General features: G+C 36.2%; 1 protein-coding gene across 13 annotated transcripts in view; it reads left to right on the plus strand.

The window, feature by feature from the left end:
- The window catches only part of CTNNA3 (catenin alpha 3), a 1,677,393-nt gene that overhangs the window by 1,277,429 nt on the left and 380,911 nt on the right, over positions 1-19,053 (plus strand). For all 13 annotated transcript variants that reach the window (XM_079899786.1, XM_079899790.1, XM_079899787.1 and 10 more), the window contains one exon: positions 8,583-8,783. In XM_079899786.1, the coding sequence (XP_079755912.1) occupies positions 8,583-8,783 (201 nt within the window). The remainder of the gene's footprint in view (positions 1-8,582; positions 8,784-19,053) is intronic.

The following is a 19,053-nucleotide window of genomic DNA, read 5'->3' on the forward strand; positions in this document are numbered from 1 at the left end:
CAACTACTGAGCCTGCGCATCTGGAGCCTGTGCTCCGCAACAAGAGAGGCCGCGAGAGTGAGAGGCCCACGCACCGCGATGAAGAGTGGCCCCCGCTTGCTGCAACTAGAGAAAGCCCTCGCACAGAAACGAAGACCCAACACAGCCATAAATAAATAAATAAATAATAATATCCCCTAATATGATGATTTATTAAAAAAAAAAACTCAAGCAAATTGACGATCAGAGATGTTACTGTGTAAAAGCTAGGAAAGAGTTGGGGAAAGGATCAAACTTTTTCTTAATTATATTCTTGGAAAATTGAAGAATGTTCAAAATTCCTATCACATTAATTATAGATATCTGTAAATAATCAATGTTATTGAATATGTAAGATTGAACATTATCAGTTTTCTTCCAGTTTAGAAACTGAACACAGTGCTTGTTAAAGGTCTCAAGTGGACTTGGCACTGAGTAGTGAATGTTTCAAGAATCTTCTTTGCTGTTGTAATTGATGAACCAATATTGATTCATTAACTACCTTCTGCAGTTTACATTAGGATTCACTATGTGTTTTAAATTCTATGGCTTTTACAAATGTAATAATGACATGCATCCATCATGACAGTATCATACAGAATAGTGTCACTATGCTGAAAATCCCCTGTGTTACATCTATTCATTCCTCCCTTTTTACCCCTGAATCCCTGGCAACCATTGATGTTTTTTTTACTGTGTCCATAGTTTTGCCTTTTCCAAAATGTCATATAGTTGGAATACTGCAGTATGTAACCTTTTCATATTGGCTTAATTTATTATCAATATGTATTTAAATTTCCTCCATGTCTTTTTATAGCTTGATAGTGAATTTATTTCCATTGCTGTATAATATTCCATTGTATTGATGTATAACAGTTTGTTTATCCATTCTCCTGTTGAAGGATATCTTGGTTACTTCCAAGTTTTGGTAATTATAAGCCAAGCTTCAGTAAATGTTCATGTGAAGTTTTTGTGTAGATGTAAGTTTTCACCTCATTTGGGTAAATACCAAGTAGCACAATTGCTGGGTCACATGGTAAGAGCATGTTTGGTTTTATAAGAAACTGACAAATTGTCTTTCAGAGTGGCTGTACCATTTTGCATTTCCACCAGCAATGAATGAGAGTTCCTGTTGCTTTGTATTCTCCTCAGTACTTGGTATTCTCAGGGTTCTGAATTTTGGCCATTCTAATAGGTGTGTAGTGGTATCTCATTGTTGTTTTAATTGCAGTTCCCTGATGATACGTGATGTTAAGTGTCCTTTCATATGCTTACTTTTCATTTATATGTCTTCTTTGTTTGGGTGTCTTTGTTAGATCTTTTGCTAATATTTATAGACTTTTTAATTTTTATTGTTGAATTTTAAGAATTCTTTGTAGATTTTAGATACCAGTCCTTTTGCAAATATATTTTGCAAATATTTTTTTCTGATCTGTGCTTGCCTTTTCATTCTCTTAACAAACAGTGCCTTTCACAGAGCAGAAGTTTTAAATTTTTATGAAGTCCAATTTGTTAATATTTCCTTTCATTTTTTATACTTTCAGTGTTGTATTTAAAAAGTCATTTCCAAATTCAAGGCTACCTAGATTTTCTCCTAGGAGCTTTAAAGTTTTGCACTTTACATGTAGGTCTGTGATTCCACATGTAATTTATCCTTTACATTTTTTCCCCATGGGTAGAAAAAATACTTGAAAAGTTAGTAGCTTTCAAGACAAAACACACAGTCAAAGAATAATTTTCTGAAGCTGAAAGCAAGACTTTTACAAATTTAAAGTGAACAGCTGTCAAAAATTCACTATTGAGAGACACCAAGATGATAATACTTGTTTAAGGAAAACTGGATAAAGAAAGAATGGTTAAATAAAATTCTAACTTAGAAAAAAAACTGGTTGATGGTCCTGTAGAACGGTAAAAATGTAACCTTCAGTATTATGTTTTCTATAAAAATTATTCCCATCTCAGATAAAAATTTATTTGCATTCCGGTGTGACAAGAATTATTTACCCAGCTATCCCTTTTAACAAAATGAGCATCTAGAACTGTAAAACCCCTACAGAATTGTAATGAGCATCATTACAATGAGCATCAGAACTGAATGAGCATCAGAACTGAATGAGCATCAGAACTGTAAAACCCCTACAGAATTGTAAAACATCCTAACCAATAGTAAATAGCAGGTGGTAAAAAGATACACACTGCTGGAGAATTAGATATCTGCCAGGTAGGCTTGGTTCACAATGTCTGCCCAGGAGGGCACTGAAGGAACAAGCAATAGTACCTTTTGCCTATTTCTAAGCTTTTGATAAATTTCTTTACTTCACAGAGAAAACTGTTGTAAGAGCCTACTTGAGACTTATGAAAAGAAATATGAAGACTTCAGTGACTTTGTGTGTGTGTGTGTGTGTGTGTGTGTGTGTGTGTGTGTGTTTATTTCTATAGAACTGTGTCTGCATAAGTACTGCAGAATTCCTTTAAGTGTAGTTTGGTAAAGAACTAGTTTGGGAATAGCAATCTTTATTTTTCTTTTGATTATTGTCAGAAGTGGGTCAAGTAAGTTTGAGCTGGTTAAAGTCCAATGAAGAATAAATAGCTTATAGTGCAGAGAAACTAGGCAAACTTTTGTGATAAAGGTTAACAAAACTTCGTTAAAATGATGAGATAATTTTGACTATCGTATTTTGGGAAGAATAAAAGATAATGAAAGAAAGTAATTCTTACCAATATTTTATAATAACTATAAATGGAGCATAACCTTTAAAAATTGTGAATCACTATATTGTACACCTATATAATATTAATATTTTACATCAACTATACTTCAATAATTTCTTTTTAATTTTTAAAAAGAAAATTCTTTCTGGTTTCTAGCTTTTAAACCTTTTACAGAAGGGGATTTACCTTTATCTTTTACATCATCTACATTTTCTAACACATAGCAATACTTAGGTTCAGGAAAGGAGACAGAGGAAAGGTTCTAAGGATGTAGAAAAGGGATACGAAATTTCAAAAAGTTTTACATTTAGCTATATACATGTTCTTTATTCTCAGAATAGTATTTGCCTAGATATTTATGCAGGATATTAGTTAATTTGGAGAACAATCATCATGATCAAATTCTTACTAAAAAAATTTTGGCCACCTTTAAGTAGATACATAAACAACAATTAACTTATATACTGGTGTATTCCATTGGCTTTATAGCTTCTTTTTTTGGGCGGGGGAGTGAAGGAGAAAAATTACTGTGGCCTGTGTAATGAATTTTAAATTTACAGGTAGAGATTCAGGTGTGCAAAATTGAAACATTTTCTTATACTTAGTTAAATCTCTGAGCTCATATACAATGGGTTGCTAAACTTAATCTTGCCAATTTAAGAAACTCAAACTCTTTTGGCTTATAATTCAGTCTCTTTAGGAAAAATTTCCTCTTTAGAAAAAGATTCTTTTCTCTCTTCTCCTTTCCTCCTTAGAATTTTGTTTTACATATGCAGATATCAGAGGAGGAAACAGTTGGTGGTAGATTATTCCCCATTCAATGGATTATAGCATAAACCTCTTCAGGCTTTGCCATTGATGTATTCAAAGCCCAGCTTTGGGAATTAAAAGAAAGCAACTTTAAGTGTGGCTTTTGCAAATAAAATGTCCTTCTACTTTAGGTCTGTTCTTTGGGTTATGGATTTATAAAATTCTGCTTTGTATGTTTTCTACTTTCCCTGAGGCAAGTTCTAGCTTTAATTGTAGAAAACTGAAGAATTAAGAAAAAAATCGTCGAAAAAAAATTAAAATATATTTCAAAATCTTCTTGTGCTACACTTGCTGCGATGACTGAAGATGGAGCCACCCACAGAAGTTTGCAACAAATGAAATGTCCTGCAGTCTAAGATCAGTTCCTTTATTGCCCTCTTTATTACTGTTTTCCAGCATAATAAAAATCATCCTTTGCCTCTCAGGATAGCTATAAAGTGAGTGACAGTAATTGCTAGTCATTCAGCTATTCTCTGCTCTTAAAATAATGCACTTCAGGATTTGCAGTAATACTAGGACATTTCACCCCTCACCCCAAATCAAATGTTAAGCTGACACTTTGAAACGATTAAGACAAATCTTCAATCAATCCTTCAAAACATACTACAGTTGACCCTTGAACAACATGGGTTTGAACTGCGCAGGTCCACTTTCATGAGGATATTTTTCAACAGTAAATATCATAGTACTACACCGTCCATGGTTAGTTGAATCTGCAGAGGAACTGGGGTTACTGAGGGCCAACTATTGACAGAAGTTATACACGAGTTAGCGCCAGCATTGTTCAACGGTCAACTGTTTTCCAAGTGTACTTGTTTTATAATAACATATTTTCTTTCTTTTAAACCTCATTGTAAAAGTTATGTAATTGTTAAATCCAAGTACATGTGCAGTTGAGAAAAAAAATAAATTGGAGGTAGAGTTCCTAATGATTTTTTCTGCGTCTAATGAGTAAACTCATTCCATCAGCGAAGACTTAACAGATATGTCAGTAGAAAGTTTTATGCAAAGTATTTGGTGTTTTATTTCTTTCCTATAGGTGTGGATTTATATATCTAGACATAAAAACTCAAGCTATCATGAAGGCCTTTTTAACTACTTAAGTTCACCTTAAATAAAGAAATACTTGTTTTTAAGACATTAGCTTAATGTTTAGTTACTGTGTATATAGGAGGTGCCCAATATTTTTTTTCTTTTTCTGGTACTCTGTGTTTAGAATTTCATGCAAATAATTGTTGCTGGCATTTTGTGAAACATTCAGAATAATGGGGAAGTGTCACAATAATGGAAATCTTACAAACCTTTCCTAATGCTTCTGCGCTATATTTAATCTTAGTAATTCAAAAGATCATTTAGTCATCATCTCCGACATTCTCAATATAGCTGCTTCAGATAAACGCTGGGTATATGCTTCTTGTCATTTATTTTCCTTATTTTTTATATTGTATATTTTCATGTAAGGTTTTTATTTCCATATCTGACCTTAACTCTATGGTTCTTCAACATAATTAACACCAGGGCTTCTGATTGTGTTGCACAATCTAAAGCAATAACCACACAAACTTCTATAAGGCCAAGCAAAAAAGAATCAGAAAAATTCTTACTGGATATTTTATTCTCCATTTAAAGTAATAAAATAAATTGTGAAGCGTATATATCATTGTTTTATAGAAGTGAACATTCATTGTTAGTGAATATTTTTTGTATTTTTTCCAGTGAAAAATTCATAGGAAAAAAACAGTTTGTGACAGCTATAATTCCACCTTTAATTAAACAGAAATTACTGAGTTTATTAGATAATTAATTTTCCAAAAATGAACAATGTTTTTTCTTTCCTAAATATCTTTTCACTTTCACAGAACTGAGAAAAACAGCTCTGCAATCTAAAATTAAGCACCTTTAGTGAATACAGATTAAACATGCATTGAATGCATATATATTGTGTTTGCTTTTAAAAACACTTACCAACATATTTTGGAAAATAACAGCTTCTTAATGTGTCATTAAAGGGCACATCTGTGGATTTTTAAAAAACTGATCATTACTACGCCTTCCACATTTATACTTGTACTTCAGTTCCAAGGGAAACATGATGATGATGATACACATGTGCTTTCTGTTGAGATGGGACTGTGCCTCGATTTATTACAGGCCTTAATGACACATTCATAACTGAATGCTACAAATTAGGTTAAAACTCCAGTGAATTTATAATGAAGGTTTTCAGTACTTAATCTTTTTCATGCAAATGAACTTACTGTCCTTAATGTGGCTTAAATTGACTAATTTTAAGGCTACAGAAATGTGTCTACCAATGTTCATAACCCATGATTTAGGATTTAGACAAAATAATGTACTGTTCCCAGGTGCATCTTATAGGAAGACTTCATTCATTCATTCAACAAACATTCTGGTTAACCTAACAGGTGCTATGTACTGTACCAAGGGCTAGATACCTCAAGGAATAAGATAAAATTCCTGCACTCATATATATTTGTTAGTCTACTAGAGAGATAGTTTCATTAGTATATCACTAAAACACAGAAAGAAGCTCTAATGAAAACATACAAACCATTTTATGTGAACCCCAAACAACTTGGAACAAAGTTTGCCTTGTTCTAGGTCAGCATGGATTTCCTGAGGCAGGACATTTAACTAGTGTCTTAAAAGAATAGTAAGGAATTCCCTGGTGGTCCAGTGGTTAGGACTCTGCCCTTTCACTGCAGGGGGTACGGGTTTGGTCCCTGGTAGGGGAACTAAGATCCTGCAAGCCATGAGGCATGGCCAAAAAAAAAAAAAAGAATAGTAGGAGTTGAGCAAGCAGACGAGAGGGGATTGGCAATTACGATATTGTGATTTAGAATAAGAGGTGTATCTTTAGTCTTTTCCGGCTTCTGGCACAGAACTCCTAAAACCCTTGGAATATACTGGGTGATGAGGGCCATAAAGCTGTCTTTTGTATGTTAATGAGATGACTTTGGGACCACCCCCCCCCCCTCTGCCGTAGGATGGGAGCTGGTTGACAGGGCAACCAACCATGTGATTAGAACTTTTAGTTCCAGCCCTTTACCTCTGGGAAAGGTAGAGGGGCTGGAGGCTGAATCAGTTGCCAACCGCCAGTGATTTAATCAATCATGCCTATGTAATGAAGCCTCCATAAAATCCCGAAAGGATGGGTTTTGGAGAGCTTCTAGGTTGGTGAGCACATGGAGATTTGGGGAGAGTGGCATGCCTGGAGAGGGCATGGGGCTCTGGGCCTTTCCCCATACCTTACCCTCTGCGTCTCTTCCATCTGGCTGGTCCTGAGTTATAAAAGTTAAATCTAGTAAGTAAAATGGTTCTCTGAGTTCTGTGAGCTACTCTAAGCAAAATAATCAAACCTAAAAAGGAGGTTGTGGGAACCTCTGATTTATAGCTAGTTGGTCAGAAATATATGTAACAACCTGAAGTTGGACCAGCGTCTGAAGTCCAGAAGGGGGGAACCTTCAAATTGTAGCAGAAGCACAGTAACGATCTAGGCTTTTGACTGGTGTCTGTAGCGGGGTGGGAAGGGGCAGTCTTGTGGGACTAAACCCCTAACCTGTGGAATCTGATGCTATCTCCAGGTAGATGGTGTCAGAATTGAGTTGAATTACAGGTCACCCAGCTGGTGTACAGAGAGTTGCTTGTTGTTGTGGGGAAGCACCCCCCCACACACACACACACGTTGACATTGGGTCCAGGAACCCAAAAGAACAGTCTAGGTCAAGGTTCTAATATGCCCACAGGCACAGAGACATGAAAAAACATGGCAGATTTGGAAAATTGTAAAATAGATATAACTAAAGCATGAGGGACCTGCAGAGGAATAGTAGACATCAGGTCTAAGAAGTTCACCAACGACCATATTCTTTGATGGTTTGGATATTATGCTCTGCAAAATAAGAGGAAGGTGTGACTCTGCAAGGAAATAGCTTTATGAATACCTGTCTTGTGTAGCTTACCTGCAGAAAGTCAGCAAATCCAGGGAGAGGGAGAGGGAGAGAGGGGGGGAGAAGGGGAGGGGGAGGGGGAAGGAGAAGTTAACAATATGTTCTGGAATTACTGAGACCTTTTTGTTGTAGTTGTTTTCTCTGTGTGTTTTGAAGTAGTAGAGTCTTTAAAGATTTGGGGTGGGGATTCATTTAATAAAAATAGAAACCATTTCTTTAGTATTCTTTTAATTTCTTAGAAATATCATTGCCCATGCTTGTTGATATTCTACCTATTTACTCAGCTCCACTCATTAGTTTTATTCCGGGAGTATTAATCATTTTATAGAAAAAGTAAACATTGTTGGACTATAGTAATAACTCCCAGCGGTCTTCATGCCTTAATCATGCAAAGAAGGAAGGAGAGAAAGAGGTCTGGAGATACTCTTCAGAGTGAGCAAATTTCTCTGGGATTCATTTACTTCAAATCAATCAATCTTTTTAAAGCCCTTTTTATATATGTCTTTTCACAGATGTAGTGAGGTTATTGCTTTACAGTATAAAATTATATATTTCACCATTTTCATCATTTGCTAATTTATAATATTTCTGTAATTGTGTTAAATATCGTACATCAGTGAACATTAGTTGAATGGAACACCGTAGTTATTTTTCTATATATTTAGGGCAGGTGATTTTTTTAAGAGTTTCATAATCTGCATAGTATTGTGCTTAATCAGGATTAAGTATTCCATCATTATACATTTTATTTTTGTTTCAATCTAGAATCTTTCCTTAATTTCCATCTGTAAGTCACTCAAATCTAAAATCTAACCTACTGGAACTAGAATCTAAAATAAGATGCAATCTGTAAAACTTGCTGATAAAAATGCAAAATTTTTGTTTTACAAGATGAGCTATTGAAAAAGGTATAATCAAAGTCACATCTGTATTTTTTTCTTCTTAGTTGTCAGTGTCTTTTACTCCCAATGTGCACATTATCCACAACCAGAAATTAACATGAATTATAGTATGCTAGATTTGTGTGATAAAAAAAAAAACACGAAACTAATTTGACCTGTTTACTTACAGAGAGCCATATCCTAGAAGATGTCAACAAATGTATCATAGCCTTGAGAGACCAGGATGCTGATAATTTAGATCGAGCTGCAGGTGCTATCAGAGGACGGGCCGCAAGAGTTGCTCACATTGTCACAGGTGAAATGGACAGTTACGAGCCAGGAGCTTACACAGAAGGTGTGATGAGAAATGTTAACTTCCTGACAAGTACTGGTAAGTCTCTGTCCCCAATAACAGCTGCTCTCTTCCTGACATTTGCATCTACATAGCTACCAAATATTCATACATATGGAAAGGAGATCTCAGTCTGTGTGGCTTGTTTTGAAATAGATTGCTCTACTATCTGATAGGGGCTTACATCCTGTGGTTGTGTGATTTGAAATTTATCTCTGGGAAGTAAATATATTCACTGGAGAAAAAAGGCTTTTATACATATATGCATTATATAAATTACCCACAGGCCTTTAGCCACTTATGAATGTTTATTAATGCTAGAGTTGGTAGGAGATATAATTAGGCCAGATGTGATAAGTATGTAATAGTTTCCAAGCTCTCTTTTAGCTGTCTGATTGGTACCCCCCAGGTTTTTGTTTACATTGCTTAAACAGAGCAAACTTGTCCTATGTTTCCAGAGAAATGCTTTCTACCTTCTTTTGCAATCTGTTTGCAAAGCACTATTTTGTTCTTTCACATAATCTTTGATTAATTAAGAAATACCAGACCAGGATTTTGTTTTGGTTGCAGCATCGAAGTTAATATGTTCTGAAATCAGCTAATAAATGCTTAGTTTTTGAATCACACATTAAAATAGTATTCTTATTTTAGCACTGTTATTAACATTTCTCCAAGACACTTACAGAACATTCAAAGAAGCATTTAAATTCATATGAATTCAAAAACAGTGGATACAATTTGAATGAGGGCAACCAACCATCTTTAGAAGTCATCATGGCAGTAGTTTTTCTTGTGAAAAGCCCTTGTAATCTGTGAAAACCTCAGGCTGAATTTTTCTTATTAATTACTTCGTAAGAGGAGAGTGACAATGGACCCATGATTCCTAAAATATTTGAAATTCCATACTTAAGTCATTGATCCTACCTAGAGAATTGTTCATATTATGCATGGGGCATATTGTGTTTGGATGTACATACTTGTTTTGTGAAAGGGGTAGAAGGGATGGAAATGGGTGATTTGGGGGGAGAGGAAGCTGTTCCTTGAAATTAATAAAGATAAGCTTATCAGCATTTGAATAGCCTTCATTAGGGAATAGTTCTGAAGAGCTATACCACAGGTAGCCTTGGCAAGTTTTGTAGAGAACTGAGGATTAGTGTTGCTCTTTTCCTAGCATGTTGATACAGAACTCATTAATGAATCTTGGCGCATAGTTTTCTCAGTAGCTCTTTTAAAATATTTCTAAAACAATGAAATGCTTAAGATATACTAAGGAAAGATGAAGGAGGTGTATTTGCAACTCTTGATATGATATTTCTATACTACTCAAAAGTCACTGGTGTCACGAATAGGGTACAGGGTAGTTGCTTTATCAGTGAGGTGTGGCGATACATTTACTTGCTTAAGGAGATAATTGTGTTAGAGTAGTTCAGCATCTCTTCCCTAAACTAAATTTAGCTGGTCCTTTCCTGTTGGTCAAAATCAAGTACAGAGTTCTCTGATTTTTTTCTACCTTCTGGGGATAGCATTGTAAGTAAAAAGAAGAAGGCATCAGTGGTTCTCCTTTTAGCCAGTGAAAAATGTCCTGTAGGGAACTGACTAAAGTCTACCGAAATTGTACCTACATCTTGTTTCTGTCTCAGTTTTGTAATCGTATTGGTAATGTCTTGTGAACACACTCTTATAGTCACCATGTCTGTATGAGGTACTAAGATTATAGTTTTATTCTCTATAGTATAGCGCCCATATCTGGACTTCACATGCAAAGAAGTGGAAGTGAAATTTTGAAGTGTCCAGAATGTGAAATGTGTTGTGGGAACACTCCATTCACAATCAATTCTTATAATCTGAAATAAGAAAACAAAAATGAAACAAAGTTATTTACACATTTAATTACAATTTTGTCAATACCTGTATGATTTATGATGACCTTACAAAATAACTAACCAATATGGCTGCATTATCATTCAATCAGAAGAGAGAGAAATCCTTTTTCCTCTAATTACTTGTATGTAACTTTAATTGAAATTCTCCAGGTAAATTATGTCCTGTACCCCAAATACAAATACAATAAATATGGAATAATGCTGGGTTATTCTGTATAAGTCACATCTTATTAGTAATATAACAGTATAGTTTATGATTTTCCAATTTTGTCGTTTTAGTTTTTTAGATACTTTTTGGCTTATCTTAAAATCTTCTCATTTGGGGTTTTTTATGTCTAATTTCAAACTTTTCTGCAACAGCTTTCCTTGAAATTTATCAAAAGCATTCCTCACTAAAGGGAATTCTGAGCAATAAATTAGATGAAAATGCTAATTTGATCAGTTTGATCTTAACCAAAGCTAAAATATATGAGCATTTTCTCTCCCATAGAGATATTGTCTATGAAAAATACTTCCAACTATTCTATCCTCCACAATTAATTAACAGAAGATGTTCATCTTTGTTCACATCTGCCCATAACTTGGACTTATTATTTATAAATAATCATCAAATTAAATAATTCAAAATGTCATGTTTTATGTTATGAAGCCTTAATAGTTCATATTTTAGCAAGTGAACGGTCTGTATATGTGACCTGTTTTTCTTTCTTTTCCTTTTATGCAGTTCTCAGGTCTTAACCCTTTTTCCGAAAATAACTCAATAAGGAGCTATTGTGAATTGTTCTTATTAATGAGACTTTCTTATCTTTGCACAATTTGCCTTTAAAGTACTGTCATCAATGATGAAACCTAAGTCATACTTCTCTAAGTCACAAAGAATGTTTTTGGAACATTGCACCTTTGCTTTTAATCAGACTTTGTGGCTCATTAGCACATTTTCAAGATTTGTTGATCTTCTAAGTGTTTTATCAGCACTTAGAGAAGCCCTGTTACATTGCAGGATTTGCATGGTTCATGAAATCAACCAGCTGGTTTTCAGTGAAATGTAGGCAACATCTGGAATGCTGCATTTCATTCAGACTGAGGCGGAGTATTGTAATCTCCATGAGAAATTTTTATTCCGCCCAATTCTTCCCTGTTACTAAGCTCCTCTACCTGTCAGGAATTCCCAATAGGGGAGAGAAAATATTAGCTTTTGTGTTAAATAACAAGCCTTCTGGATTGCAATGGGAAGGCTTAGAAGTTTATACCTAACATCATTTTCAGTTTTTTCACACTAGGCTGGGAGAAAACCTAAAGCAAGAGTGGACACACATAATAGTTTTTGTAAGTGATTTATGAATTCTATCAATTCAGAAATCAGCAGGACCCAAATCATCTTTTGCAAACACTCAAACTCCACCTGGTTTCAAAGTCAGCTAGGCTCATGGACCAAAACACAACAAACACACAGATGAACCTGACCAAGACATCCTGGTGGCCTCCAACATTGGCAACTGGTAGTGATGGCAAATAAAGTGTCATTCATCAAGTACTCTTTCAGGCCCAAACTTGAACGCTTTCCCCTGTTAGAGTGGAGAAGAGTTGTATAGCTGCAATTTTTCTTCTTAAAGGCAAATGAGACAGTTGAGAACAATTTAGAGCCAATAAATATTTCCAAATTTTTGTTGTAAATTTTTCTTGTGACCGGTTGAAACAATGGATAGACTTTTAAGATGAATTTCTCTAAAAAACATTTAAAAAACTTAAATAGCAGTTAGTAATTCCGATCAATTTCCTTCATTTAATAGTTTTCATATACAAATAGCCTGCATTCTTGTAGCCTAATTGAAACATTTTTTAGCTACTGTCCTTATGTTGCATCTCTGTTTATAATCTTAAATGGCTATAGGATATAAAACAGAAGCTTTAGTTCCAGCCGTCTTTGCCCACTACCATCCAGCAGAGGTTGCAACTCAGTGGTCCACATACTGGATGTGATTCAGTGTGACTCAGAGAATTCTTATGTGTCCAGTAGAGTTTTGACCAACAAAGTTTTATGTTTTATTATAAGAATTACTTTCTAATTATATATATGAGTATATATACATATATACATATACATACATATATATATATATATCCAGATTAATGGCCTATCGTAACAAATTGGAGGGTCTGGCAACACTAGAGCAGAGTTTACCATGGAAACGAAAATGGCTGGAGCTTAGTAGTGTCTTTCTTTTGGTTGAGACTGGGCCATAGTCTCCTTTATTACCTCTCATTATATGCCCAGTCTGCTTTGCTCACTTAATATACCTACCTGAACTTTGTAGGCGTTTGAATTCACCTAAACGTGAATTTCTGTTTTCTTCTTCCTAGCATGGGCCAAAAGGCACCTTCTCCTCCATCTAAGTTGTTGCTTTCACAATCACATGGGCATACCAGGATCATTTCTGCCTTTAGGTCTTGTCCATGCTGTACCTGTCATTTTGAATACCCTTGCGCCTTATTTATCACATCAAATTTCATCCACCTTTCAAGAAACAGCTCATACCCCTGTGTACTCTAGAAACCTTTTCTTTTACTCTCTCTGGAAGCAGTGAGCTCTTCTTGGTCTCCTGTGCTGTAGATTTTAAAGGACTTGCCACTCAGGTGCATTGTTACAGGCAACTATATGTTACTGATGAACTCTTCAGGTATATTTATCTAGAAATGACTTTTCTTTCAAAACAGAAGTTAAGTTATAGGAGAAAAGAAAACTTGTATTGTTTCTCTTTGCATCTCTTCCAAAGCCTACCATAATGTCTTGCATGTGCTAGATTAAAATGAAACAGAACAAAACAACTCTTGAATTGAACCTATATGCTTATGCTAATTTTATTCCAGCAGTGAAACACCTTTTCTTCTCTATTGGCCCTCTACAGTTATAATTATTCTTTATAACTTTCTCAAATGCCACCACCTTTACAAAGGAGCTTCTGATTCCCTTTCAGTTAGAATTAATTGCTCCATTACCTGTGTTACCATGGATGAGCTTATCCTCTAGTTAATGCTTATTTCACTTTGCCTTGTATCATAATCAGCCATTTACATACAAGTTTCTCCCACTAGATTGCAACATACTTAAAGGTAGATACCACACTTTATTTATTTTCATGTTTCCCAATAGCATTTTATACATTGTAGGAGTACTCGAGTCCTTCTCCCAATTTTAAATTTAAAATTCAATGTAAGATTATACTGTGACACATTCTACTACAGTTAAGCAAGAGGACAAGTTATCATCGCAATTTGTGGGGAAAGAAAACAAAAACAAAACCCAAGAGCAGTGGCCTGTGTCAAAGGCTGGGGCAGAGAAAAGATCAGGGAGGTGATTCATTACTGTCCAGAGTCAAATATTAGCCATTTTCAGAGAACTTCGGATCAGATTCTTAAAAGGTTCTTTAGCAAGCTTTTGAACAAGAGATCATGACTTTCGTATAAATAATTACTTCCAAGAACCATCCTTGAACTGCATCTGTTGAAAGATCCCACTAAACCTATTTTCACTAATGGTTCCCGCAAATCCCCCTAAAGGGTAGCAGCCGTGCCTTCAAATTCAGAAGCATATGCTGGCAAACTTCCTCCCCCTGGTAGCAGTCTGAGACCGGCCTCTGGGATTATGCACTTTCTTCCTTTTGGCTTCAGCCCTAATCTGACACCCTTTAAGACGGTTAGTCAGAGAGCATTAATAAACCACTTCTATCTGCATATCACTTGGCCAGCCTGCAGAACCAGTGTCTTCTTGTTGGTGATGCCAAAATCAAAAGTTAAATGACAATTTAGCCTCTTTAAAGAAGAGTAAGATCCCCTGGCCCTAGAAGTACTGCTGCTGCTGCAGACGTTTGGCACTTTGAACTGACATTGTGAATTGAAGAAAGAAGCTTCTAGAGCTTCTGAGTGGAAAACCTGTTTTTTTTTGTCCAAAGAGACCTGGATTTGAATAGGACCCAGATCTAGTGAGCGGGCTGAGGGTACTTACTTATCTTGACGTTTTAAGTTATTGGAAATATAAACTTGTCAGATAAAAAGTACCATCAGAACTGAAATCCCCTATGTGTACTGGGTAATGCAAAGGCTTTTTTTGACATTTTTGATATAGTTAGATCCTAAGAAAGGTAGGTACGTGGAATAATCTAAAAAGCCACTGTTAGTACTGTCCTTATTAATAAAAAGAAGGCGTTCTGACACACTAGTAGACATTTTATTGTCAAGGAAGGAAATGGTATAGAGGGCTTAAGGGTGGATTTCAGACAATCATAAAGAGGGGCTGATACCTTCCCAAATCTGGAAAATATAAAATATTGAACTGTGAAGCTGATGCTAAATGAAGGATAGATTAAAAATAGATGAGCTGAAATGGCATGGGTTAAAAGGAAGGGATCATTGGGAAAGTAAGTGGAGAATTTGAACATGCTGTGTGGGTAATTCACCATGCAGAGATATTGTAGAGCTCTTGTGTCTTCTTTAACCCTAGAACTCCTATTACCAGCCTCAGATGCATGTTCTCCAGCCAAAGAAGACATGATCTGGTAAGAGAAATAGGCCACACCTTTCTTTCTAATCTTATTTTTACATACTGTCTGTAAAACACAAATTCAGATTTTTTATTTTATGGGCCTTTATATGGTAGGAATAGGTAGGAAGTAAAATAACCTAACGAAAGTGGTTTAGGCATGAAGTCCCAGTTTCAGCTCTAGATGGCAAACAACAGAATCTGACTATAAACCAACGCATATGCACAGGAAGGCTAGAGAACAAGAGAAAACAGACAGACTGCAAGGGATGCTGAATACAAGAACCGGTTGGTCATTCCCAGGGAGCATTTGTTTGAGCTGCCATTCCAGACCTCAGTGAACATCTAATGCCATTATTGGCATCATAACATGATGACACTGGACCCTACAGATGCTACTTTCATTTGCCACCAGATTCCAGATACTTCCACCACAGAAATAAATTCCAAGCCAATCCCTGCTTTTGCCTCACTCTCCCTGAATTCAACTTCCTGAGCAGATGCATCATGTTAGCAGAATTTAAATCATATGCCCACACCTTGATGACCAGCATGGAGGGGAGCCACAAGTACTGGCTTTTGAGCTTCTATGGAGACATTTTCTGCCTCAGTTAGATTCTCATACTGGCAGATTTCTTGGCACAGAAAGGACTTTGGAGTCTGTGAGCAAAGGGAGGTGGGGGTGGCAAGGAGCACGAGAGGAATAGCATCAAAAAGGGAGTGAAAGGGGGGCTTCCCTGGTGGCGCAGTGGTTGAGAGTCCGCCTGCCAATGCAGGGGACACGAGTTCGTGCCCCGGTCCGGGAAGATCCCACATGCCGCGGAGCGGCTGCGCCGGTGAGCCATGGCCGCTGAGCCTGCGCGTCCGGAGCCTGTGCTCCGCAACGGGAGAGGCCTGTTACAACAGTGAGAGGCCCGCGTACCGCCAAAAAAAAAAAAAAAAAAAAAAGGGAGTGAAAGGACCCAGAGAAGGGAAATTGAGTACTGATTTTCCAACTTGGTTGGTCATCATCTGTGTTGGAACAATGGAAATGCTTCCATCCGTATCACCCAAACAGGAGCACGGCCTTTCAGCAGCTTGTTTCCAAACCCATTTCTTTCAGATGGTTTATGAAATTTTAAAAATAAGCATAAAACCATGCTTTATGCCTGGTGGTTTTATTAAATGAGGTATTATGATACCACTTTAAATCTAAGTGTTTCAGGGATGATGTGCCTCAGAATATACGATGTGAATGTGATTCTGTTACCAAGATAGTGGCAAGATAAACATACAGGTGTCTATGAAGTTTTGTGAAAAGTAGAAAAATGGATCATTCAGGGGTTTCTTCTTTTTTCTTTCTTTAACGACAATAATGACAAAAAATTAATAGGCCTGTAATCCTATTATTGTTCAAATACAGTAATACTGTACCAAACTATATCATTTTATTTTAAACCTAAAGGGATGGGGACTTTGACTTCATTCATTTTAAGATTTACTAAGTACTAGACATTCTTTGTAAGAGAGGAGACTAGTGCCTTCTAAAATCACAGTGTTTGCACAGCCACTGGGAAAAGAGAAGTGGCTATTCAAGGCCAGAGAGAATCAGAGGCTCTGGGGTCGTAAACAGTCTTAGGTCTTTCCCAGCCCTTCTGAGGGGCTATGGGCATCAATATCTCAACACCCCAGTAACCCTCTAAAACACACCCTTCCTAACAGTTGTTAGGAAGCTCTGGAATAGCCTTTTATCACCTGGGAAATCCAACAATTGTCTCTTTATAATAGAATTACTGTAAAATGTTTTATAAACTGCAACATAGTTTATGTTTTTAAAAGCGAGCTAATATCTGGTAGGAATCTCCTTCCTTGTACTCCGTCTTGAAAGTCCGATTTATGAAACTAATGAAATAACTCCAGTCATTACAAGTATCTGTTTCATGTATTAATAGTCCTCAGTTGTAAAGACAAGTTAATTTTACTTTTTTAAGATCATTATATGCGGCCTGGAAAGTCTGGTTATACAGTTACTGCTGTGAGCTGGTACATTTACATACTCATCTGAAAAACTGTATTTGAGGTTCAAGGTCACTGAGCCTAGAAAATAAACTGATGTGGGGCATCTCTCAGATTTTCCATCTTCTGGCTTTGGGGAGAGCATAAACCATGTGAAGTTGAATGTATGAAACAGACTGCATTTCCTCTGGTGTTAAGTAATTGGTGTAGATAGCAGAGCTTAACTGGCAATAGTTTTAGCCATTTCATTCCCAGCCTCTCCTTCCCACCTGTCCTTCATGTCCATTTTTCTGGGATTCCTCAAATGTAGTGCTGCTCGGATGAGGGTGGTCACAATAGCCATGATGATATTGCCAAGTTTCCAAGACAAGAGTAAGTGTAGTAAGTGAAGGATTAAGCATTTCTAAGGTGAACAGTAGGTATCTACTGCCAAAAGAAGGCAATGTTGCATTTACACTGTCAGAAGGCCAGTACTTTCAAAGGACAGTGTTATCTATAAGCTTTATGAATAGATGTGAATATTTTCACATAAAGTCCATATGTAAGTCGTTTATCATGATTGGGTGAGTTAAAGATTATTTCACCTTTTGGTGAAAACTGTAAACTTGGGGAATACTATAAACTTAGTGGATATCTCAAGATCTTCAGTGAAGGAAGAAAGGATTGTTTGACTGAAGAAGGGAAGTATATTTTAAATGATAGCCACAGTTGGGATAACAATGCTGGGAGTAGAACAAGTGGAATAAAAGAGTCTCTGGAAACATTGATCAGGTGTCCTGTTTACCCAGCTCAGTAAGGATGTAGCTCAAGAAAAGCCAAAGGGATTTTAGGCATGTGGAAATTCTTTCCCACCATGTGCCCATGCTGATTTCTGCTGACAAATATTTTCATTTCACATATCTGAATTCTCTAGCTCATGGTAATTTACAACTTCCTCTTTTGTCAATTACAAAAGAAAGCATTACTGCTTAACAATCCCACACAGCAGGCTAAGGACTTAGGAATGGTTCTTCTCCTGAAATGTATTAGTAACCCAGCAGTGTCTTAGAAAGTATAATATATTCTGGTGATCATCCACCATTGAATTTTACTGTCTGCCAAAGTCTGTAGCAGTTAAAGTTAAGTGAACAATTTATATTATAAAATTTCTCTGCTGATATAGGGATTATCATTTATTATAAACACTGCTGCCAGTATTTCTTTAAGATTCTAGATATTTTAAAGTTGATTTTGAATGTAGGTTATAGTGATTTAACAAAGGTTAAAGGCACATTCCTTTACTACTTTCTTTTTTTTTTTTTGCTGGTAAAGCTTAGTTTCTTATTTTTAATTTTTTTTTTTAATGCAGCAGGTTCTTATTAGTTATCTATTTTATACATATTAGTGTATCTATGTCAATCCCAATCTCCCAATTCATCCCACCACCACCACCCCCCATCCCCCACTTTCCCCCCTTGGTGTCCATACATTTGTTCTCTACATCTGTCTCTATTTCTGCCTTGCAAACTTGTTCATCTGTACCATTTTTCTAGATTCCACACATATGCATTGATATATGATATTTGTTTTTCTGACTTACTTCACTCTGTATGACAGTCTCTAGGTCTGTCCACGTCTCTACAAATGACCCAATTTCGTTCCTTTTTATGGCTGAGTAATATTCCATTGTGTATATGTACCACTTCTTCTTTATCCATTCATCTGTCAATGGGCATTTAGGTTGCTTCCATGACCTGGCTATTGTAAATAGTGCTGCAATGAACATTGGGGTGCATGTGTCTTTTTGAATTATGGTTTTCTCTGGGTATATGCCCAGGAGTGGGATTGCTGGGTCATATGGTAATTCTATTTTTAGTTTTTTTAAGGAACCTCCATACTGTTCTCCATAGTGGCT

This window comes from Stenella coeruleoalba, assembly GCF_951394435.1.
Source record: "Stenella coeruleoalba genome assembly, chromosome: 16".
Taxonomy (NCBI): domain Eukaryota; kingdom Metazoa; phylum Chordata; class Mammalia; order Artiodactyla; family Delphinidae; genus Stenella; species Stenella coeruleoalba.